The sequence below is a fragment of the Haliotis cracherodii genome, unplaced genomic scaffold, assembly GCF_022045235.1.
Source record: "Haliotis cracherodii isolate W230 unplaced genomic scaffold, xgHalCrac1.p SCAF_2, whole genome shotgun sequence".
NCBI lineage: Eukaryota > Metazoa > Mollusca > Gastropoda > Lepetellida > Haliotidae > Haliotis > Haliotis cracherodii.
In genome coordinates, this window is record NW_027266275.1 from 47,469,861 (window position 1) to 47,494,767 (window position 24,907).

At 41.6% G+C, this 24,907-nt stretch overlaps 1 protein-coding gene and 1 pseudogene across 8 annotated transcripts in view; both read left to right on the top strand.

The window, feature by feature from the left end:
• Window positions 1–24,907, top strand: part of LOC139468153 (kelch-like protein 3) — a 198,865-nt gene that overhangs the window by 96,221 nt on the left and 77,737 nt on the right. For all 8 annotated transcript variants that reach the window (XR_011653671.1, XR_011653672.1, XM_071249931.1 and 5 more), the window contains 3 exons: window positions 6,889–6,985; window positions 10,346–10,612; window positions 10,943–11,060. Coding sequence is in view for 6 of the 8 variants with exons in the window: in XM_071249931.1 (XP_071106032.1) it covers window positions 6,889–6,985; window positions 10,346–10,612; window positions 10,943–11,060 (482 nt within the window). In the remaining 2 variants the exon portion in view is untranslated. The remainder of the gene's footprint in view (window positions 1–6,888; window positions 6,986–10,345; window positions 10,613–10,942; window positions 11,061–24,907) is intronic.
• LOC139469034 (uncharacterized) lies at window positions 679–5,507 on the top strand (annotated as a pseudogene).

Below are 24,907 nucleotides of genomic sequence, written 5' to 3' on the forward strand. Positions count from 1 at the left end.
TCCTACGTAACACTTGATCATGCCATTTCTATCATTATTCAGTTCGGAAGAGGGGCCCTCATGTGTAAAGCAGATATAACTGACGCCTTCAAGCATATTCCATTAAGCCCCGATTACTGGCCATATTTCGGGTTCAAGTGTGAAGGACTGTACTATTTCTACACCCGGCTAGCCTTCGGTTGCTGATCTAGCCCCAAAATATTTGACACTCTGTCCCAGGCCATTTGCTGGATTCTGAAACACAATCATGACTTCCTTCATGTGCTACACCTGCTGGACAACTTCCTAGTCATTTACCCTCCAGGCCACGACGCTGAATCGACCATGAGTACTATACTGTCTCTCTTCAAGAGACTCAACATTCCACTAGCTCTCCATAAGACACAGGGACCCCTTACAGAGATCGAGTATTTAGGCATCATTCTTGACTCAAATCTTATGACTGCTAGGTTACCCCAAGATAAACTGCAACGCATAGCAGAGCTCCTGGGCAGATACTCCACAAAGAGAAGTTGCACCAAGAGAGAACTTCTCTCCCTGCTCGGACACTTGAACTACGCTTGCAGAGTGATCGTGCCAGGCAGGACGTTTGTCTCCTACTTAATCGAACTTTCCACAACTGTTGATAAGTTGCATCACCATGTTAGCTTGTCAGGTGATTGTAGAAAAGATTTAGCTATGTGGAACAAGTTCTTGATAGAATGGAATGGTATTTCCCTCTTCCACGACCTCCACATCTCACCTACCCCAGACATCGAGCTTTTCACTGATGCGGCGGCTACAGTGGGGCACGGGGGCTATTACCAAGGTGCCTGGTTTGCTGAGAAATGGTCGGAGGAAGTGCTATGTAGTATGTCCGGTGAATTGTCTATGGCCTTCATGGAACTCTACCCGATCGTCGTGGCAGCTATTCTCTGGGGTCATCTCTGGGAGAAAAAGCGTGTGCTCTTTCATTGTGATAATCAGGCTACCGTGTTCATCATCAAGAAGGGTAGATCTAAATGTAAAGGTATCATGTTCCTCATGCGCCGACTCACTTGGACAGCAGCAGTCAACAACTTTGTGGTATTGGCCCATCACGTACCTGGCTCAGATAATAACATTGCTGATTCACTATCTCGTTTGCAGATCACCAAGTTCCAAGCCCTGGCACCACATGCTCAACCACACCCACTCCAGTGCCCCCCCAGCTCGCAAGTAATGTGGCCCTGAATGCGCATCTCAACAGACTGTGGTCCGCGGTCGTCAGCAAGGATACTCAGACCGCCTATTCGACTGGTATGACCTGTTATATAAAGTTCTTGCTGACTTTCGGATTGTTTCAAACCATGTTCTATCACAGACTCCCTCCTGTGAACGAGGTATATTTACAGTACTTCATTGCCCATTGTTATGGCGTGCTGCAGTTGAAACATGTCACTGTTAAGACCTACCTAGCTGGGGTGAGGTACTTTTACCTGCAACGTGGCATTACCACAATATTCGACCATCGTGGATCCAGGGCGTTGAACCGACTGCAGTCCATCATGAGAGGTTACAAGAAGTTGCAAGCCCCTACTCCAAGAAAACGACTTCCCATCACCTACACAGTGTTGGCGTGAATCGTGTGTACACTGCGTGCAGGAGTACTTGGACCGTTAAATGACCTTGTAATGGAATGCATGTGCTTAATTGCCTTCTTCGGGTTTCTCAGATATGGAGAAATCACGTGTGCTGCCAGGTTTGATCCCAGTGCTAATATTTGTTTGAGTGACATCAAGTTTGACTTCGCTAAGAGAAAGTGCACTATCCCTGCTGAAAGCTTCCAAGACGGATCCATTTCGAGTAGGCGTCCCCATAATATTGTTTTCCAATAGTCGCTTGTACCCATTCTCAAGTTTGAGGAAGCTCTTCTATACCAGAACTCTTCAGCAAGCTTCAAGCTATTTGTGGACGCTCAACACCAGCCCATCACACGGGCATTGTTTCTGTCCTGGCTCAGCAGAGTGCTGACTAGGGCCGGTTTTAACTCAAACGATTATAGTGGGTACTCGTTCCGTATCGGTGCTGCCACCACCGCAGCTAGCGCCCGGGTGGAGGACCACCTAATTAAGATTATGGGACGCTGGAATTCAGACTGTTTCCAGAGATATATTAGAACTTCAGAAGAGACTCTGCTTCACGCACAGCGTTCGTTATGTGGACCCTAATCTACAATACAGATTCTGTGCCATATTCGTATTAGTTCGCAGTTATCAGGTTTCGTGATCATGTATCTTACTCATCTTTGGGGGCACTCGGTCGTACACAACCTCGTTTGGGCGTCTCAAGCCATTGCATGCCTAAGGCAGCAGCATTACATGGCTTGGGGCCCCCAAAAATTCCTTACCTACCTGGTCCTGCGCAGCCACCAGTTCACATTCCATACCCGCAGGGTACCCCTATCATTCATCTAATAATAATAATAATCTGCTCCTTTTCTTCAACACCTCTCTACCCGCAGGGTAGCCCTATCCTAGCAGGCCAGCACGGCCCTAGAACTAACCCCCGTCCGCAGGACATTCCGTGTGCGACCGAGCAGCCCCCTTGTATATAGCATATATATCCCAATGTGTATTAAATCATATTGTTTCCTTGTTTCCCTTTGTCGTGTTTTCATTGCACAAATTGCTGTGTTCAAACCTATATTTCATATATGGACGGTGTGCCCTTATATCTATATTTTCTCCGTGCACAGTTTCTTAATGTGGCTAGTATATATACCTTTATTACTTGCCCGTGAAGAGATCACCCGTTTAATAAACATACAGCTGTATTACACATTGTGTAATACCAAAACGCGTGTACTCTCGAAACACGTTTCATGAACAAATATTGAAAGCTCTCAATCATCCCTTGGCTTATTCAACGACAATGCTTGTGGAGTTGATAGATCACTGAGAGGAGCTTATGCACACTCGATGACCCCAGCAACCGTGTTGCTAGGCTGATGTCACATGGCATTGTTTCGCGATGGATCTTGCAACAAAATTCCATAAATTGCGTCATCGGTTATTGTGACGTTATTGTAAACTTTGAGGTGCAAGGCCCGTTCCACAAGGCGATCGAAACGACAGTCATTAGTCTGTTAAAGTAAGTGAGTTGCAATAGTCTTAGCCCTACGATAATTTTGTGAATTCTAAGGTGGACAGTTGTATGGTATTAAATTCATACGTTTCAACTTTTACGTGTTTGAAGTATTATCCTGTTAAACTCAATTGGACTATGCCTTGGATCGTGTAAGTGTATGCCTATCATACTCAACAGTATAATTCTAAAATCGTTATAAATGGCAAGTAATAAATAAAATACTAAATGAGCTCCAGTGTAAAACCAATTTTATGAAACTCATGAATAGTTGTGGTGTCTGACTCGCTTTCGCTCGTCAGATACCACAACTATTCACTCATTTCATAAAATTGGTATTACACGGGAGCTCATTTAGTATTCTATATGTATTAGATAGAAGGCAAGAAGTTTAAAGAAATGGTAAAACAATAAGACATAATATTCCTTTTGATAAGAGATATATTTTTAACTTATGCTGCATTACATAATGCACATTACTCTGATTTGCGAAGTCCTAACTGGAAATGAATGACGATCTAGTAGCGTCTTCAATACTCTTTTGCCCAACATGACCTCCTTCACATCTGAAAACATGACCCTATATGTCATTATTCTCTTCTTCACTACCAATGAAGGACAGAGACGATCACTTACTTACATTCCCTTGTAACAGATGTTTGCTGCCAAGTGTGATCTCTATAAAGGCAAGAAATCGGCAAAGGACCCTCACCAACTCTGTCCGGATTGCCAGACTCAGTGTCTCCCATTCCACAAGTCTCCCGTATGCATCTCTCTTTCCGCCGCAGACGTCCTTACCTATCTCAGAGTAGTTAACAAAAGGAAACAACAACAGGTTTGTTGCAGGATGTCTGACCTCCTCTACTGCTTCATCACCACATAATGATACGATGATCAAGCCCAAACCTGAGACTTCTACCAAGTTGGATTAGCAGTCTGCGCTTCCAGCAGTGGCGCTTCCAGTGACACCTTAAGTAGTGGTGCCTCCTCATTCCAGTGCCCCTTCCGAATGGGCGCTTGATCTCATTAGACAATTGCATACCCTGTCTGCAGAGTTAGCGTCAGGTATGCCTATGAGACGCAGCCACTCCCCTTCCAGGTGCAGCCGCTCCACCGTCAGGCACTCGCATGGATCCCTTAAGTCAAAGCCTCATAGCGCCTCCATCTCAAGGCAGAGGTCAGTTATGCTTCCTTAGGCCCAGCATAGGGAGGGGGAGTCCCCTTCTTCTTCCCATCGCTCGAGGAAGCCAGGGTCCTCTATTCTAGAGAGTGAACCTTCATTGTCGACCCCAGAAGTCGTGCCACATAGAGGGTGGATGCCTGGAGGCCATTACTCTGCCTCCGGACACATTCATCCAAGAGGCATTGGTTGGCCTAGACAAGGATGTCTTGGCATTAGACAGTCATTCCACTTCCTTCAGACCACCTAGGCAGGCCACGAAGCAACCGGTACATGGCCAAGTTTACATGGAAAATGTACCATCCCTGGACATGGACTTCCATAGTTAGATCCTTCAAGATCACCAATCCCCATATCTCATCCCATTATGGGGAATTATGGAAGACACTTCCCCACCTGTCGGCTTTGGCGTCATTCTTTGCAGCGATGTTGATTAACCAACCACGGACATTGTCAATTCTATTTAACAATGCCATAGCTTCAGTAGCTCAGCAAGTAGAGATAATCGAGGACAGACAAGCCATACTTTCTATACACAGGGCGATGAAAAACAATTTCAGGAGCCTACCAGCCACGCAGGGATTTCAGAACTAAGGAAAGATGTGACAAGGATTCCTTGCGTGGTCATGGTGTCTACCCCAGAAGTGCATCAAATCACGTTTGATTAGAAACACGAAAAGATTTGAAAAATATCTGTTGACAACAAGTTGGTGGTGCACATGCTTTGCAAATCCTGCAATCGACTGAAATCAGCACGACAGTTTACTAACCGGATTTTGATTTCGGTGCATGATTTTGATTGGACTATGCATAGACTTATTAGTACAGCCAAAATGTAACTCCATAATACCAGCCTAGTTTGGCAAGGATGGAAACTGGACTTTTATAGTCAGTTAGCTCACTTGCCTCGTGAAGATGCAAGGTGAGCTGCCCTGGCCGCAGCCCAGGCCCATAGACCATTCACCACTATGACAAATGATCTTCCTTTCTGTTGGCAAAAAGACGTGACCCCAAAAAATGCAACGGAGCATTTTGTAGCAGACAACTTGCTCCACCTGAGAGTAAAGAAACATCTCAAGGGTGCCATAGCTACGGTATCAACACCATCTGTGCTGTTGCTCAAGACAAGGAAGCTGTCAACAATACCAGAGTTGATGGCTGTTACAGAAGTTTCAAACTGGAGGATCAGAACTTGAAGTTCCGTCTCCAGCATGGGACTTGAACGTCATACTAAGCACCTCATACAGCGTCCCAATGAACCCCTCAACATGGCCTACTTTCAGAAGACCATCTTCCTGCTAGCTTTAGTTACAGCATCTAGTGTAAGAAAGCTCCACACTTGAGATGTCACTCGAGTACAGTGAATAATGCCCCCGAGGTTCATCTTGGTTTGTGCTGGGAATTTTTGCCAAAAATCAGCAGCCCGGCCAACCAAATAAGATGCTTTACCATCCCACCCCTACATAACATGGTCGGGATGGAGGACCAGGATGATCTTTTGCTATGTCCCATCCGTACCTTCAGAGCCTACAAAGAAGCAGCAAGGCCCAGAAGGACGAGCAGGTGCCGCATGTTCATTCCCACCTCATTGACTTGTAAAGGAGAGATATTCAGGAACACAATCTCCTTCTGACTAAGAACCACAATCCTGCAGGCTTATGACAGGATTGGACTCTCCAGGGCCAGCAACCCCAACGAGACCAGGGCGCTGACTTCAGCTATGGCTCGCCACGGAAACTGTTCCATACAATCCATTTTCCAGTGGTGTTTCTTGAGCTCTTCCACTGTCTTCACGAGCCATTACCTTCAGGATGTGTCCATGGAAGACATGGATAGCGTACATAGTTTTGGGCCTTTGGTGGCACTGCAATGCAGCCTACCCCCATGCCTCCATTGTCAGACCATTTCCAGGTTTAAGGAGGGGAGGTGTTGTAGTAAGCATTCCCAGTTTATCTAAACTCTTGGTTTCATTTCCTGTTTCACGTTTACTGGGTCACCATTACAGCACAATTCTGGGCCTCGTTTATCCATTGATTAACCAAGGTCTCCTTGAGAGAACCAAAAGTTATGTCTGGCTGTTCACTTGTGCTGCTGTTGCAGATGTTCGCTGCAGAAGGGTAGCAGCAGAGACTAACCACCTCAGGCAAGCCTAACCTACAGGACCACTCTACGAGATGCCATGACACGTTACAGCTATCACCACCACCTACCGTCAGATTAAGTGCAATATGTAATGCAGGATAAGTTAAAAATATCACATGATCAGAGTATTATTTTTTATACTTATCCTGCATTACCCGAGGGCCCTCCTGTGACGGACATCTTCCTCCCCGCAGTGCCATCAGTCATGAGGGAAGTATGCAAAGACATGTAGGGGCTGTCATGGAGGTCATGTTTGGCAAAAGAGTACTGTAGACACTACAGTTAGGAGGACTTAGTTAGTAAGAGCAAGGTGCAATATGTTATGCCAGATAAGTGTATAAAAGAGACATAATACTCTGATTATTTAATATTTTCTGAAGCTCATATTTTGCATATTTCCACGAAAAATGCATTTATTTTGTGCGTGGTAGAATATATGTAAAAGTCTGATTTTTTTGTAGCGAGGTGGTGCACTATGATGAGTTTCTGTCTCTGTCGGAGAACCAGGTAGCCCGACTCATCTCCAGTGATAGACTTACTGTCACATCAGAAGAACAGGTAATGGGACAAGCATTATATTCAGCATGCATGAAATATGTTTGTAATAAAGTATTCACAATGTAATTTGAAAATTCATATCCTCCCATAAAAGTTCCTGGTTAGAATAAATCCACATATTTTACATAAATGTCCACTCAAAAGTGGACTGGTCTCAACACAATCTCAGACATGGCTTATTGTGTGTACTCCAATGGAGCGGATCATGCAATCAGCCATTGACTTGGTTATTTATGACAGCAGAACTTTATATGGATAGGATATTGCTGACTGTGGCATATTAAACAATATTCCCCACACTAGTGTGTATCAACAAAGTGACCAGCTGTCTTGTCCCTTGAATATCATTGGCATCAAGGAGATGTTGTTCAGGCGTTTGAGGATGTCGTGTGATGTAGGGCTGAAATGGGTATCATAGTCACTACTGAAATAGTACTCCAGTCTGTGCACGCAAGTCACATCTGAGCTACTTATGGGGATATTGGGGCATGCTCCCCTGGAAAATATCCACATTGTTTTGCACTATTTACCCTTGTATTTGTCCTTTGAAATTAACATATCTTTGTTATCTACCAAATACATATATACCTCAACGATTCTTAAATATACTACTCAAAGTTTGCTAAGGATATGAGATAATTATCCAACAAATAAAGATTATAATATCCCAGTACACAATGATTGGGTAACCCCTAAAGGAGCTTAATTTCATGATGAACAGACAGAGGCATTTAGTCATGGGCATGATGTGCACAAGGTGCTTGGTAAACTGTGTTTGGACGTATCATGACACATTATCAGAGAGCACAATGACATTTGCTCCTGAGGATTGCCACAACTGCCCCCTCAGCATCAAAGATATCGATTGACAATGGAAGAATTAGGCAGATGCATAGGCATGTTTGAAACTGGGTCAACACCTCACATTGCAGATGTCTTTGGTGAAAGCCAAAGTGTGGACAGCTTGGCGTGGAATCGAAACCAGACGTATTAAGACAACTGGACAGGCCAGGACAGGGCTTCATCCTCATGGACAATTATGCATCACCTCATTGTGCCAGGGTCATTGATGCCTACTTACAGCATGAGACCATTGTCCACATGGAGTGACCAGCCCGGTCACCAGAATCAAAAACATTTAGAATGATCACCCTCTTATGAAGCCCTGCCCTTCCAGCAACTTGGTCACAGCGGACTTTTGTTCATTGTGTTACGATATGTAATATTCATCTTGTCCCATTGACATATTTGGGGTCGTGATGTACATCACGTCACTTCATGTACGGACTTCCGGAGTAAACCAACTTCAAGCAGATGCCTCCTGTGATCTCTAAGTTATGAATCATCTCGAATACAACAAAACGCATTACGAAACATGGTGTCAGAAGTGGTGACAACTCACTCTCGTCACTAAATGAACTTTATTACTCCCAACTCAAGTGAGTTTGAGTGAACTAACTTTATTTGACCGGCAAACTTGATCGTGTTAAAACCCACGTGCGTTGCTCGACTTGCTGCATTGCATAACTCTAAAATAACTTTCTACAAAGTGAACAAAAGCTGAAACTAATTTTCATTCTGACGATTGATGTTTATTATACGCAACAACTTGATTGTGATATAATTTGCACTTGAAAACTCTCTCTATGAACTCGATATCACAAAATTAAAAAAGTATGGAAGTCTATGTGGTGCCATAACTCAATTTCGCAAGAAATCTACTGAAGTGCTGATGGTTAAAATTTTCTATGGAAGCCTGAAAGGGATATTATTTGAAGTTTCATTGTTTATGGCAATTTGAACTTTTAAACAGCAAAAAAGTAATTTTGAAGAAAATAAAAAATTTCTGGCAACTTTTATCATCACTATGGCTGAAGAGCAAGCACAGCCTGTTACTCAAGCTACATTTCAAGGCAATATTCCCCCACCTCCAAGACTTGAATTAAAGGGAAATCTTGCACAAAACTGGAAAAGATGGTGACAAATCTGGGACTCTTTTGAAGTTATGGCCAGAATTGATGCAAATGACCATAAATACCGACTTGCTTTATTCATAACCTACATAGGTCCAGAAACTCTTGATATCTATAATGGCTTACCTTATGAGTCTGAGGAGGACAAAGAGAACATGGATACAGTGTTAACTCTTATGGAAAGGCACGTCATATGTGAAAGATACATCTTCAACCAAAGATCACAAATGGAAGGTGAATCTGTAGATACCTACACAAACACTCTCAGAACATTGGCTGCATCTTGTGATTTCAAAACGTTACATGATGAACTCATCAGAGACCGAATTGTGTGTGGTCTGAGAGATAATGCAACACATAGAAAACTATTGTAAGAACCTAAGCTGACTTTGAAGAGATGTATAGATATATGCAGAGCAACTGAATCAACCATGGCTCAAGTAAAAGCAATGTCAAGTGCTCAAGAGGATATCCATGCTGTTTGCAAGAAATCTAAAACTCCATCCAGACGTCAACCCCCAGACAAAAGTAAACATAGTAAGCCTGTAAATGACTCACAACAGAAAACCATCATTAGTCAGTTGGCCAGGGGTGAAAAACAAGATTTTCGTTCCCACCTTTTCCTGTACACCTTAAACCTTTTCTATTGCATAAAGGAGGTATCTGTATATATATAGTGGAGATTCTAAGCAAACTTTGAGTAATTATTTTGCATATATTATACAAAGCAACAGTTCAGGAAACATAATGGACAGAGAAAAGTGTCAACTGTCATTAATAGTAGTGATTGAGGCTGAATAGAATCTTCTTGCAGTCTGTTAAAAAGTAAACAATAGTGTATTTTATAGAAACACCATATCTTCGACACACATGAGAACAGCTCTTCATATTAAATATTCATATTTCCACCTGGAGAGTGGCATTGCTCGCAAGTTGTGATGAGTTAGATGAATTATTCTTATGATAGTCTCCTTTTCGATTTAGCAAAAGTATTTAGTCATTCTATCAAGTGAAACTGATAATATTAGAAATTATCATTTTTTAGACACCTTTGTTTTGTTTGAAATGTCAGATATTAGGAATTATGTGTTTTAAACCACCAAATATATTTTATTTTGTGTCTAAAATATTGTCGCATGCGCTTGATATGAGGAGAATGTTTGTTAATAAAAAAATTGAAATATATTCAAGTCAGCCATTAGAATCTACTTTTTGTAAAGACAAGCAAAGTTCGAATAACAGTTCGAATAATTGCAATAGAGTTGAAACGGTTGTTGCCCACTTGAAAGGGAGATAATTGAACTGAACAAGGAAGATAACTCTTAATATTCAAGTGTTAATTTGTTAACCATTTTAGCCCTACATTTGTGTCAATGTCTTGTTTCAGGTGTTTGAGGCTGTTATGTCGTGGGTACAGCATGACTTAGGGTCAAGGCAGGGTCTGGTTGAGCAGTTGCTTGAGCATGTGCGTCTGCCTCTCATGACCCAGGAATATTTAGTGCAAAGGGTGGAGGAGGAGCCACTGGTCAAGACCAACAGTAGATGCAAGGACTTCCTCATCGAGGCTATGAAATATCATCTGCTGAAAAGTGACCAAAAGATCATGTTCAAAACTCCACGAACACAGCCAAGGAATCCTATTGGATTGCCAAAGGTATATTATCAGTGTTTGTGGGAGATCATTACAATAATTAAGTCATGATACATATATATGCACATCTGTTTCAACGTTTAAATGGCAGTTTCGAATAAGCTGAAACTCGCCATGTATAACTGACATTGAAAGGAAGTTTGTTCAGGTTGGCAAGATAACCTTCCAATATCTTCTATGTGGGATGACAATTAGCATCACAGTTTGTTCACAATTTGTTTGAAATTGGTGTCATTAATCACAAAAAAGCTAAATTTAATGATGAAATGATATTGTATCTGTGACAAAGGGAAATAAAGTTGATTTTACAGTGTACATTGTCTTTCCTTTCAGGTGTTACTTGTGATTGGGGGCCAGGCTCCTAAGGCAATTCGCAGTGTTGAGTGCTATGACTTTCAGGATGACCGATGGTTTCAGTTGGCTGAGATGCCCACGAGGAGATGTCGTTGTGGTGAGTGGATAAGCTCTCATGAATGCAACGTCAGTGCTAACTGAATGTAGATTACATTTGTTGAAAACATGACAATATACTGCAATTTTCTTCTTTCACTTCGATGCTATAACACAGAACCCAACTCGTGACTGTCTATGTTTGCACACTCTCCACCAGGACACCGAGTTACCTTCCCTGATGCCCCCAGTTTCCTTCTCATCTCATAGGCTACATCGCAGTTCATTGGTGACTACCTGTTGTAGCAACAATATGGGTACATTAAGGAGCTGTGAGGGGATACCATTGGTACATGTGCAGTATCCATCAACTGTATTGGTAGATTCCTGATCATGGTAGATCAGCAGATTTGCCTAAATAATGATAGTTAATTTAGATTTTGACCTAGTTCTCAACGGTTCCACTCACCATTTTTCTGTTCTGTGTGCTGTTTTCTCACTCTCTGTATTAGTCATTATAAACAAAAAGAACATTTTTAAACATTGATCAATTATTTTACATTTCCAACACTTTCCATGATTCTTAGAAAATGAAATGAATATAGTTGTGGAAATAGGTAAATGTGCCTCATATGAAGTGGAGTAAATGTTATAGTATTGAAAATAACAACATAATATATGCTCTTTTTTTCAATGTGGTACAAATTATATTGGGGAAACTGGTATGCAACTACAAGACTGCATCACTATACACAGACAGACAATTCGAGATCCAAATGTATGTTGAACGTTGATGAATGCAGGAGTGGCCATTTTACTTTGTTTCTGTTTTATATATTGTTTCACAATAATAAATATTTACAAGTGGAAAAATAACAGATCTTCATTAAGCTTTTTAGGGGCGGTCGGGTAGCCTGGTGGTTAAAGCGTTCGCTCGTCACACCGAAGACCCGGGTTCGATTCCCGACATGGCTACAATGTGTAAAGCCCATTTCTGGTGTCCCCCGCCGTGATATTGCTGGAATATTGCTAAAAGCGGTGTAAAACCATACTCACTCACTCATTAAGCTTTTGAAACCTAAACTTAATTCAAAAGTATAATTTTTAAAACTTTCCCATGTAGTTCACTTCATATTTGTGCACTCACATTGTTTTTATGCCTCACACTATTGTCACTAACTATGATGTCAAGGGCATTATAATGCCAGAAACGTAATGTTGGCTGTCACCTATGACGTTTTTCGTCTCCTTCTATTGTCAATAACTGTTACGTCAGAGACATTATGATGTCAGAAACACAATGTTTCCTGTCACCTTTGACTACGTTCTACCTCTCCTTCTATCGTCACAAACTGTTACGTCAAAAGCATTATGACATCACAAATACTACTGTTGTGGGTCGCCTATGACTATGCTGAAGTTTTCATTACACCTGAAGAGCCGTTGTGTGGTGAAAGATCTTGTGTGCGTAAAGGAGTTATGACAAGCAGAAATATTTGGACTCTGTTTTTGTGTATACACCTGAAGAAATCTAATTAAAAAAATATCATTTCTTTAGTGGTACATGTTGTTTCTTTGTTTGAGTTATCTCCCTTAACGCTGGAAAACCCTGCCCTCTGCGCATGTGTAATTCCTTAAACTTCATGCGGAATTCACAGAATTAACTACACACTGGAATAAACCTAAAATAGACACGAGGAAACGATCTATTAGTCTGACCTCTTCTGATTCATCAGTCTTGACCAATTCAGCAAAGATGAAATCTAAGAAAATTATGGAAGAAAAACAGCCTAATTTGAATGAATTTCATCATTTGTTATCATCTATGTTTACAAATTTCAAATCGGAAATTACACAGGACATACCCCAGTTAGATGAGAGAGTAGAGCAAGCAATCATTACGCAAGCCAAGTTTACTGAACAAAAGTTTGATCAATTGGATTCCAAGCTAGCTATAGCTTATAAAACAAAGGGACAGGTTACTGTATGTGGGTTGCCTTCTAAAGAGCCTGGGACCCTGGATCTGTCTGACAGGCCTCGGGTGAGTCCTGACAGATATGTTCCACTTATCTCCCAGGTAGTAGTATAGGTAAGGAGGGTTCTGCCGCAAACCCACTGGAGCCAGATTTATATACCTATACTGCTACTACAGATGAAATTTTTTATGCAAAAATGATGATGCAATTCAACGATCGTCATGAGATTAAACTAAATTGTAGTAAAAATATTCTCTATTATTTTTACTCATACGCATACCATTATTTTGAACAAAGTGATATTCAACATTTTTACTAAGTTCTTTCATTTTACTAGGAGACCATATTTACTTGGAGACCAGACTATATACTCTTTTTCGAAATTGGAAAGAAACAATTGATGACCGTATTTGGTTGGTTTGACATCACTGATATAATATATACATTGTGGTAATTCTCGCCATTTGATCATTTTGCATAAATGCTTCGATAGCTTTTTCGAGTTCTTCCTTTGTTGGTTTGTAATTCTCTATTATTAAACACTTATGTAAGCATTCGTCTAAATTTTTGTAGTGTGATCCAATGTGATCAAGCAGTCTATTTTTAATCTCTAACCAGTTCTTTGGTTTTGGCACGGAATAATTGATGTGCTTGTTGTCTCCCCTGTTCTATGAACTTTTTTTCTCGTCTTCGCTAATACCTCTGGTCTTACGAGAATTTGATCGAATCTCCTGCTTCATTGTGTGTATTTGGTTAGTTCTGACAACACTAAACGAAACTCCTCCTTGGATATCTTACAGTCAGCCATTGCTGTTAAAAAATATGGTCCTCAATGCTGTTCAACTTTGCTTCGGCGAGTCCGAATTTTATCATGTTTTAATGCTTTCTTTTGCAACTTACGAGAAATAAATTTTATCGCTATTCCTGCCAGTCCTGAGACTCCGGCAGCTTTTTCCATGCCAACTACGATAGGCGCGGCGATTATAGTTGATCAATATAGCTGCAAAGCAGCAATGGCGGGCTTCAAGATATACTGTGCACAAACGTCCATGTTCGAATCCTCAAAGGGTTTCCTTGTACCAAATACCTCAAATGTAGGCACCACTTGTAGGGTATCGCTGCTACGAAATTGTCGTGTGCCGGGGTGTCAAAGTCTGTTCTTACCCCATTTTTACGACATCGGACATGTTCGAATCCATTAAGGGTTTGCTTGTACCAATTCCGTAACAAAATAGTCACGGTAAATCGCCACAACGAAATTGGCGTGTTCCAGGGGTGTCCAAAATATTAATCAAATATTACCACCAAAGGTGTTACGTTTAGCATGCAACCAAGAACAAAACAATAAGATGCATATGGCACACTAACTTCATGAAAACTTTCAATAGTTTCTGTGGGGAACCTTACAAGATATGATCTTTAAAGTAAAGTTTCGGTGAAAAAAATGATCAAAATCAAAATCCAATAGGTCTGTCGATTTAAAAGATATCCAAAATCGGCTAACAGAGTTTGATGTGCTACGTATGGAGACCATTCTCAGAAAGTGTGAAAACATTTCATGCAATGGATTCAGAGGAGTATGCATTTAAAGACAGGTACCCAAAAGACAATGTGAAAACCTTGAATCCAATATGGCTGCCAAACCACGTGACTAATGACCAAAGTCGCACTGATAATCTGTTCAAACACAGAATCATTGTAAAACAGTTGGAAAAAATCAATAGCATGACTCTTCACTCACAGTGTCAATATATATATTCTTGAGTCCGGTCGCCTCTTCAAAATCCCTCTTGTCTCCACCGTTGTGGTCCCTCTGCCACTCCCATTCTTGAAAGTTGGCGGGGGGGGGACACCTCGTCGAAACTGTCAAAATCTTCACCAAAATATTCGCGAAATTCCCTCTCCCCTTCGCTTGAATTATTCAATTCAAACACATTATTATTCCCGATAGAGTCGTTGTTAATCATCTGATCGCTATCCGAATCGTAGTTGGCCGCCATTACGCTTGATTTACGATTCAAGCGAGAAAAATACCTGTCGCGAAAACAGGTGACATACGCGATTTTCGCGCCAAAAAGACGGGGAAATTCCATGGAATGACGTGTCAATCACGTGTAGATCTCGTTTCCATATTTAGAACGAGATTACACACGAGAAAGGAAGTAGAAAGAGCGATTTTGTAAACACGCTCGCGCTGCCCGATTTATCGGGCAACCGTGTGTGGGGCTTGGACAGTTGTCGCCCGATTTTTCGGGCAGCCGGGTACTGGGACACGGTTTATGCTGCCCGATAAATCGGGCAGTCGGGGCGAAAGGGTTTTAACCCATGTTTGACTTCGACCATGTTCAAATCCTCAAATGGTTTGCCTGTACCAACGCCGTTAAATGTAATGAACCGCTTTTGAGATATCCCGGCATATGTGCCAGTGTGTTCTTAACCCATTTCCGACCTCAAATCCTCATGTTCGAATCCTGAAAGGGTTTGCTTGTACCAACTCCGTCAAAAGATAGTCACCGTTTGCAGGACATCACCACTACGAAATTGGTGTGTGCCAGAGTTATCCAGTGTGTTCTAAACCCATTTACCACCCAGACAATGTTTGAATCCCGATAATCAACTCTTGAGACAAGCATGGGTTGCTGAAGACCAATTCTAACCCTCATCTTCAAGGGTAGTATACATACTGCAAAAGACACTTGGCGGTCAAAGGGAAATAATCCTGAGTTTTCTGAGCGATGTTTTCAGTATTTTGTCAATATTACCACCAGGCGGTGTTACTTTTAGCATGCAACCAAGAACAAAAGATGAGGTACATATGGCACACTAACTTCATGTAAACTTTCAATAGTTTCTTTGGAGAACCTTACAAGATGTGATCTTTATATAAAGGAAAAATTTGGTGAAAGAAATCATCAAAATCAAAATCAAACAGAGCTGTCACTAAGACACATATCCAAAAACGGCTAACAGAGTTTGGTATGTTATGTATCATGGAACTGTTCTAGGTGAACAATACCTTCCAAATGACGTGCTGGTTTTCTTGGGGAATTAGTCAGCAAAGAGCCAGAGTCACAGGAGACTAATCACAATTTTATTTACAAGAACAATTAACAATTTACAATATACTTAGAAATAACTGAGGGTGCCACAGAGAGTCGGTACACACTCTGGGCTGTGGGAGAGAGGTCTGCTTGGTAATAGAGTCAAACCCCCTTCTCTGCTAGAACTGTTGTTGTTGTTGCATTAGGTGTTTAAGAGGTCGCTTTCTGCCTAGGCAATTTCGGCTGACCTGTCCCTCTTTGGGACTCCTGTGTGTGAAAAGGGTTCACATATCTATTGTGATTTCGGTGTTCACATAATTTCTGTTTTTGCATTGATATGATTTCTATTTTCTTATATTGATATGATTTCATTTTTATCCTTGGCTGCTCTGTTTATATACGTTCGAGCAGCTGTCCATCTCTCAGAAATAGAGTTAGTTTGGCCTTCGCTATTGCATCTCTTGGCTTTAGGAGATCTATGACAGATAGCGGATCTAACTGCAATTCTTGTTTTAACCTAGCCCGGGCTGGGGCATGGTCTTGACATTCTAGTAACAGGTGGTCAATGGTTTCAGCCTGATTGCAAGATGAACAAACCTTGTCAAAGTGCTTTTTGTGACCAAGTCTGAGGCGTGAGATAGCAGTTTCAATTTTCCTTTCATTTGAGTATGAGTTTGGCTTTTGTTGGACCTTGGGTTGAATTTTGTATAGCCATCTGCCGATCTTACTTGCGTCCCATTGGGCTTGCCATCTTTTTGCTATGGAGGCTTTGATTTTGCTTTTTATCTCTAGTTTACTAAAGGGAATAGGCTGTATATCCGCTTTGTCTAGAGCTAGCTTCGCCAGTGAGTCTGCTTTTTCATTTCCATGAATATCTATGTGAGAGGGGATCCAACACAGCTCCACCTGTTGCCCTTGGTCCGATAGTTTTGTATATTCGTATAGAATATTGTTGACTGTGTTTGGCCTGGAGTTTGAGTTTCTCCCACTGATGGCCTGAAGTGCACTTAGCGAGTCTGATAGGACGACTGCCTTTGCTTCCGGGAGTTCCGGTATGAGTTTGAGTGCATGATGAATTGCCTCCAATTCAGCCGTGAATACTGACTGACCATCAGGCAAGCGAACTGAATGTGCTTGGGGTTTGGAGCTGTGGATATGGATCCCGTAACCAGCACTGTTGTTGATAGGATTCTTGGATCCATCAGTGTATATATGGGCCCAGCTGTCCCAGGTAGTTTGAATTTTAGTGATAGCTACTGATCGTAGTAGGGTTGGGTTTTCTCTTTTAGTGACTTCTGATGTTAAAGCAGTGTCAACTTTGGGAGTTTGTAAAGTCCAGGGAGGGTGTAACCCTTTGTAGTGACTTTCTGGAGGCTGAATGTCATCGCAATTGTGACTTCGAATGAGTTCACGTACTAATATCCCAGATGGCTTTAGTGAGGGATTTTTTCGAGCTAGGGCTTCATCTTGAGCGTTTTTGTCTTGCCATATCTTTTTAACCAAAGGGTTTGATGTTCGTCCCCAGAACGATAATATTGCCTGCTCTCTTCTTAGTTTCAATGGGAGTTCTCCCGTTTCTACTTGTAGTGCTTCTAGTGAGGTGCCTGTCGCTGCGCCTGTGGCCAGCATTAGGGCTTTGTATTGTATTCTGTCTAGGCGCCTCAAGACAGTATTTGATGCTGAGTGAAAAGCCTCACAACCATAGTCAATTTTTGATCTGATAAGAGCTTTGTAGAGGTCCAGCTGAGTGTCCCTCGATGTGCCCCAAGATGTGCCTGAAATTGCCCGTAATACGTTCAGGTCTTTTTGACATCTGTTTTCCACATATTCTATATGCTTGCGCCAAGTGAGGTGTTGATCAAGGATAACTCCAAGAAATATTGCAGATTTTTCGAATTTGATAGGTTTGCCTTTTATGGAGACACGGGGTATCATAGCATCCTTCCCCCGGCGTTTGAATAGAACTCCAACCGTTTTTTCACTTGAAAGGGTGAATCCCCATTTATTGCACCATTGATCTACTCCGTCCAGGGCTGACTGGAGTTTTTTTCTGATTTGTGAGATATCTCTGTGCTTTACCCATATTGCTCCGTCATCAGCGAACTTAGAAGTTTGGGTAGGAGAGTTGACATGGTCAAAAAGATCATTGATCATGATATTAAACAGGGTTGGGCTTATGATGCTGCCTTGTGGCGTGCCATTGTCCAGTGCCATAGGATCCGATCGATTGTTCCCTATTTTAACTGATAGCGACCTGTCTTGCAGGAAGCTGTCTATGAAGTTTGCCATGTTCCCTTCAACTCCATTTTGTGATAGTTTTGAGAGGAGTCCGTCATGCCATACCATATCGAAGGCTTTGCTGAAGTCCAGAAATACTGCGGCTAGGTATTGTCTGTTTAATTGGGCTTTTTTTATTTCATTTTCCAGTCTTAGAATATGATCTAGACACGAGTGTCCCTTCCTGAAGCCACTTTGGTCAGGTTTTATGTGATTGCCAGTTTCAAGATGATGCATGAGCCTTTTTGTAACCATGGCTTCCATGGCTTTGCACATGTTTGAGGTGAGTGAGATCGGTCGATAAGAGTTTGGTAGTGTTTCTTCTTTCCCTTGCTTTAGCAGCGGGATAACCGCAGCATGTTTCCATGCTTTTGGGACTTCTCCTTTGGACCATTTCGTGTTATACAACTCAGTGAGTAAGCCTTTGGTTTGATCAGGTAGGTTTTTCAATATCTCGTAGCTGGTTGTGTCAAGACCAGGTGCTGTGCCTTTTCTATGTTGTATCGCATCATCAAACTCTGTCACAGTAAATGGTATATTGTATACCAGATGCTTGCTTTGCGGCCGTTTTGAGATCTTAGGCATAAGCATTTTTTCCTGTTTGAATTCTTCGCTGCAATTTGTGTTGCTGCTGACAGATGAGAAGTGCTCAGCTAGAATGTTGGCCTTTTCTTTGACTGTATGGGCGTTGGCTAACTTGGGAATTTTTGTGGGTTTCCGCTTACCCCTGATTGCGTGTATTTTGCTCCAGACTGTTTTAGCATTTGTTTTCTCATTAAGGGATTTGCAGAAGGTCTGCCATGACTCTTTTTTAGAATCGTCTATGAGTTGTCTTACTTTCGTCCTGGCTGCTCGGACTTGGGCAAAGGCTGATTTATCCCTTTTTGACCTATTTAGGGCTTTCTTTCTCACTCTCCTAGCTTTTGCTATTTCCCTGTTCCACCATGGTACCGGCGTTTTGCCAGTTTTGTGGTCTTTTTTTGGAATTGATTTTTCAGCTGCGGCAATAATTGCTGAGGTGAGATTTTGGCAAAAAAGATCAGGATCATCCGAGGCAATTTCTGAGGACTTGAATGATATACATTCCTTCCTGAATTTAGGCCAGTCAGCCTTTGCATAGTCCCATGTGGGCTAATTGTGGTGGGCTACCTATGTAGGTGAGTATAGGAAGGTGATCGCTTCCCCAAGTGTCGTCATGGACTTGCCATTGGCAATGTGAGGCGAGGTGTTTGGTGGCAATTGTAAGATCAATTGAACTCCATGTGTTGTGGACTTGGTCATACCGTGTGTGACTGCCGTTGTTCAGAGTTATGAGATTGTCGTCCTCAACCCATTTCTCTGCCATTATGCCGTATTTGCATGAATCATTCCTGTGGCTGTGGGCATTAAAGTCACCAAGGATTATCCCATTTTTGCCTACTATTTGAGCTAGTCTTGTTAGCTCTTCCATGTTCGTTTCATGGGTAACCCTGTGATATATGTTAGCTATGCGTAATTCGTTGCCATTTGCCAGTTTTAGGGAGATTACTTGGGTTTCAAGGTTTCCTACGTTTGCTTCAATATTCTTGGAGGTACAGCTGTCGTGGACAAGGGTGATTAGTCCTCCTCCCTTGTTGCCAGGCATAAGTCTTTTTCTGTCTTTTCTATATTGGGTGTACCCAGGTAGTGTGAATTTGGCTTTTTCACTGAGTTTAGTCTCCTGTATTAGAATGACATGAGGCTTGATCACCTTTTTTTTGACGAGTGCAGTCAGTTCATTGCCGTGGCTCTTAAGGCCATTTGCGTTCCACTGTAGTAAAACTTACTTACTTACTTTGTAGATTTAACGTGCGCTTTCCGACTGATGCGTATTTCGCACACGGGCCCGGCCAGGCCATTTAATGTGTTTCCGAAAGGGGCGAAAGTGGTGTGTGCAACCCAAGAGGGGGCTTTAGGGGTTGCTTATATAGAATTTGGGAATTTTGAGATTTGGAATAGATGCCGATGGGGTAAGGGAGGAGAACTAAGGGAGCTGGGTATGGTGGATTTTTGTGTGTTTATGTAATTTTGATTTGGTGGATTATAGTGTTTTTAGATGCGTTTTATTAGTTCCGTTTTGATTAAGAATACGCCTAAGGCCTTGAAGTTTTCTAGTTTATTTTGTGGGTTTAGTATTGCTTCTAGAGTGAGAGCCTGGTTTAGATTGAGGGTGGTTTGTAATGCGGTTCGATGTGTTAGGTAGTGTGTGCAGTAGATGAGTGCGTGTTCTGGGGTTTCTAGTTGTTTGCAGTGTGGGCAGTTACCTGTAGTATGTTTTTTTATTTTTTTTAGGTGGTTATTTAGGTTGGTGTGTCCTGTTTGGAGTTTAGTGATTACTCTGTCGATTTTTTTTGATGGATGGTGAATTTTTGGTTTGGTTAGTGGTTTGCTGAGTACTTTTTTGATTTGGCTATTTCAGTTTAGATATAGGTTATGCCATTTTTTGGTGATTTTTTGCTTATTTACACTTTTAATTTCTGATTTTGAGATGGGTAAGTTTAAGCTTATTTCTGGGATTTTGAGGGATAGTTTAGCTGCCTTATCGGCGTTTTCATTACCGTATATTCCTACGTGGGCGGGTATCCACAAGAAAGTTATTTGTTTGCCTGCGTTAGTTAGGTCGTTGGAGCTTTTAAGTATTAGATTTATTAATTTAGGTCGGTTTTTGGTATTTTTGTTTTTGAGGGCTTGCAGTCCACTTAGGGAGTCGGTAAGTATTAGGATTTTATTGTGGTTTTTGGATTCTTGACTATGGAGGGCTGAGGCCATGCCCATTAGTTCTGCCGTGAATATTGATTGGTTGTTTGGGAGTCGGAAGGATTGTGTAGTTTTAGTTGGTTGTGTGGTATGGACTCCGAAACCTGTGTGTTTGGAGGTCGGATCTGAAGATCCGTCCGTGTAAATGTGACACCAATTTGGCCAATTTTCGTGTATGTATGCTAGTGTGGTGGTTTTAGCTATGTTTGGGTCGGTTTGTTTATTTATTTGGCTAGCTAGTGTTGTGTCTATTTTGGGTATTTTAAGTTTAGGGGTGAAGATATTTGATTGTTTGCAGTTTTGTTTAAGATTTTTAATTTGGTGTTCATTTAGGTAGTTTGTTATTCTTTGAGATATTGGGGTAAGTAAGGGGTGTTTACGAGCTAGAGCTTGGTTTTTGGGGCTGATATTTTGGTTTATTAGGTTTTGGATGAGAGGGTTGGATTGGGATGCGGCCCAGAAATTTAAGCTTAGCTGTTCCCTGCGTAGACTTAGTGGCATTTCTCCTGTTAAGGCCTGGAGTGAAGTGTAGGAGGTGCCATGTTGGGTGCGTGTAATTAGTTTGAGAGCCTGATATTGTATTGAGTCAAGTTTTTTAGATAGAGAGTTGTTTAGGGTGTTGTATATGGCGCAGCCGTAGTCTAGTTTTGATCTAATTAGTGATATGTAGAGTGAGAGGAGGGTATCTTTGGAGGCTCCCCAGTTTGAGCCAGTGAGGCATCTTAGGGTGTTTAGGTCTTTACTGCATTTAGTTGTTAGGTTTTGGATGTGAGCATCCCAGGTGAGATGTTGATCGAAGATAAGTCCTAAGAATTTGGTTTGTTTTTGAAATTTGATTGTTTGGTTGTTTAGCTGGAGAATTGGGGAGGCGGGTTTCATGTTTTTATGTTTGAATACTATTCCTGTTGTTTTTTCTGAGTTAAGGGAGAAGCCCCATTTGTCAGCCCATTGTTGTATTTTATTAAGAGATTTTTGGAGTAAATTTTGGGCCATATTAATACTTTTTGTGCGGATCCAGAGGGCTCCATCATCCGCGAATTTGGATGTGTTTACTTTAGGGGATAGGCCCTCGAAGAGATCGTTTATCATTATATTAAAGAGTGTGGGGCTGAGGATACTGCCCTGGGGAGTGCCATTTTCTAGGGGACACTGGTCCGATAGAGTATGGTCTATCCCCACTGTTATTTTACGTTCGTTTAGAAAGTCCTGAATGTAGTTTATTATTTGTCCTTTTAGTCCTATTTTTTTAAGTTTTTGTATTAGCCCGTTGTGCCAAACCATGTCGAATGCTTTGGAGAAATCCAGAAAGATGCCTGTTGTGTATTGTTTGTTGAGTTGTCCCGTCTTTATGTCCTGTTCTAGTCGGGCGAGATTATCTAAGGTTGAGCGGCCAGGAGTGAAACCGCTTTGATCTGTGTTTATGATGTTATTTTGAGTTAAGTAGTGTTGTAGTCTATTTTTGGCCATAGATTCCATTACTTTACATAGGTTTGAGGTTAGGGATATTGGTCTATAAGAATTTGCCTGGTTAGTTGGTTTATCGGGTTTAGGGATAGGGATGACTAGTGCCTGTTTCCAGGGAGTTGGTACCTGTCCGTTTTGATAGATTAGGTTATATAGTTTAAGTAGTGCCTGGAGTAGGTTGGGGGGGAGTTTTTTGATTATTTGGTAGGATGTTAGGTCTAGTCCTGGGGCAGTTCCCTTTTTCCTATTTTGGAGTACGTACTGGAGTTCTTCCATTGAGTAAGGTTGGTTTATTTCGAGGTTATCATTATTTGGTACTTTAGTAGGTTTGGCTTCTGCTTTAAGTTTTTGTTGGAATTTTTCGCTGAAGTTATTGTTGCTGCTTATGGCCGAGAAGTGGTTTGCTAGGTTATTTGCCTTTTCGGTAGGGTTGGTTGAATTGTTTATGTTGGGTGTTTTTTTGTGACGTTTTAAGCCTCTAATGGCGTGGATTTTTCGCCAGACTGTTCTGGCATCTGTGCGATTATTTACTCCTTCACAAAATAATTTCCAATCTTTGGTTTTAGCTATTTTGACTAGTTTTTGGACCTTGTGGTTTAGTTCGTGAGCTACCGTTATATGGTTATGGTCGCGTTTGGCTCTATTGAAGGCTGTTTTACGTTTGCGTCTAGTTTGTTCTATTTCCTCGTTCCACCATGGTACCGAGGGTTTGCCTACGTTATTTGTTTTATAAGGTATTGATGCTTTGGCTGCGTTAATTATGTAGTCTGTTAGGTTTTTGCAGTAGATTTCTGGGTCCTTATTTTCTAGTTTGGTTAGGTTGGCTTGGTTGCAGATATCCTGATATTTGTCCCAGTTAGCTTGGTTATAGTTGAATTTTGGTTCTAGGTTTTCTGTTTGGGTAGGAACGTTTGTATTGCCTATGGTAATGTTTATAGGGAAGTGGTCACTACCTAGTGGGGCGTCGTGAACTTCCCATTGAGTACTTTGGGCCAGATCTGGGGTGCATATGGTTAGGTCGATAGCCGACATTTTATGGTTTTTCTTATCGTATCTAGTTGGTTGGTTATTGTTTAGGAGTACAAGGTTATTTGTTTCTATCCATTCAGAGATTAGTTTGCCATGATTATCTATTTTTTCATCTATGCTCCAGGTGGGGTGGTGAGCGTTAAAGTCTCCTAGGAATATAGTTGATTTATTGCTTATTTGCAGTAATTTGTTTAGGTCCTCAGCTTGAATTTTTTGTTCTGCCCAGTGGTATACGTTAATGATGTTTATTTTTTGGTTTTTGAGAGTTATTTGGATGCCGTTTGCTTCTAGGTTTGGTGTGTTTATTTTGATTTCTTCATAGTTAATGTCTTCTCTGATTAGTATTATTAATCCTCCTGCGGCTCTAGCGGTTTTAGGTTTGGCTCGGTCTGTTCTAACTGAGTTGTAGTTTGGTAGAGTAAATTTAGATTTTTTTGAGAATTTGGTTTCTTGGATACAGGCAATGTGCGGGCCCTTATCTTGTTTAAATTTTGCTTTTAGTTCGTGGCCGTGGGAATTTAGTCCATTGGCATTCCACTGAAATATGTTTAGGCCTTCCATTATTTGGGCTTTTAGTGTTTGGAGGTTAGGTTTTTATTTAGGCTAGGGGTTTTTACTTGGTTGAGGTAGGGCTAACTAATTCGAGGCCTATGCTGAAGAATTCGAAGGTAAGGGTTGTCAGTTTAAGCTTATTTGCTACGGTATAGAAAGCTTTAGTGCTAGCGTTTGGGTTTATTTCCTTTAGCATGTATGCGAGAAGGATGGTTAAGTTGTTTAGTTTGTTGTTTGACATTTGCTGAGGCCTGTGTTTAAAGGTTTTGGTTTTTTGGGGGGTTGAGAGAGTTATTTCGTTTATGTCTTCCTCGGTTGTGCATTCATATTCTTCTGTGTTGTTAAGTTTAGTTTCCTCACATTCCATGGGGGTGGTTTGCGTGCGTGCTTGTGTTTGTGGTCTGGATGTGGTTTCCTTACTGTCTAGGTTTTCGGGTTGTGATTGCTTGGGATCGGTTGTTGTTGCCATAGCGGCTGTGGTTTGTATGGTGCCGGGTTGGGTTGTGGCGGGCGTATTGTTGCTTGTTTTGCGTGCAGGTGTGGATGTTGTGAATGTGCTAGTGGAGGGTTGTGGGATGGACGTGTGGTGGATGTGTGTTTTGGGTGCTGGATGTACTCTTTGCAGGATGCCATCCCATGCCGAGTTTAAGTGTGGGGTGTTGTTTGGTTGTGGTGTGGGTAGCAGAGGTTGTTTTGTATGCTGTGCTTGTCTTTTTGTTTGGAGTTTGGCCGTGTCGATATTGATGTGTTTGTTGGCCTGTTGTGTGAGGGTGTGTCTATGAGGGCAGTGGTTG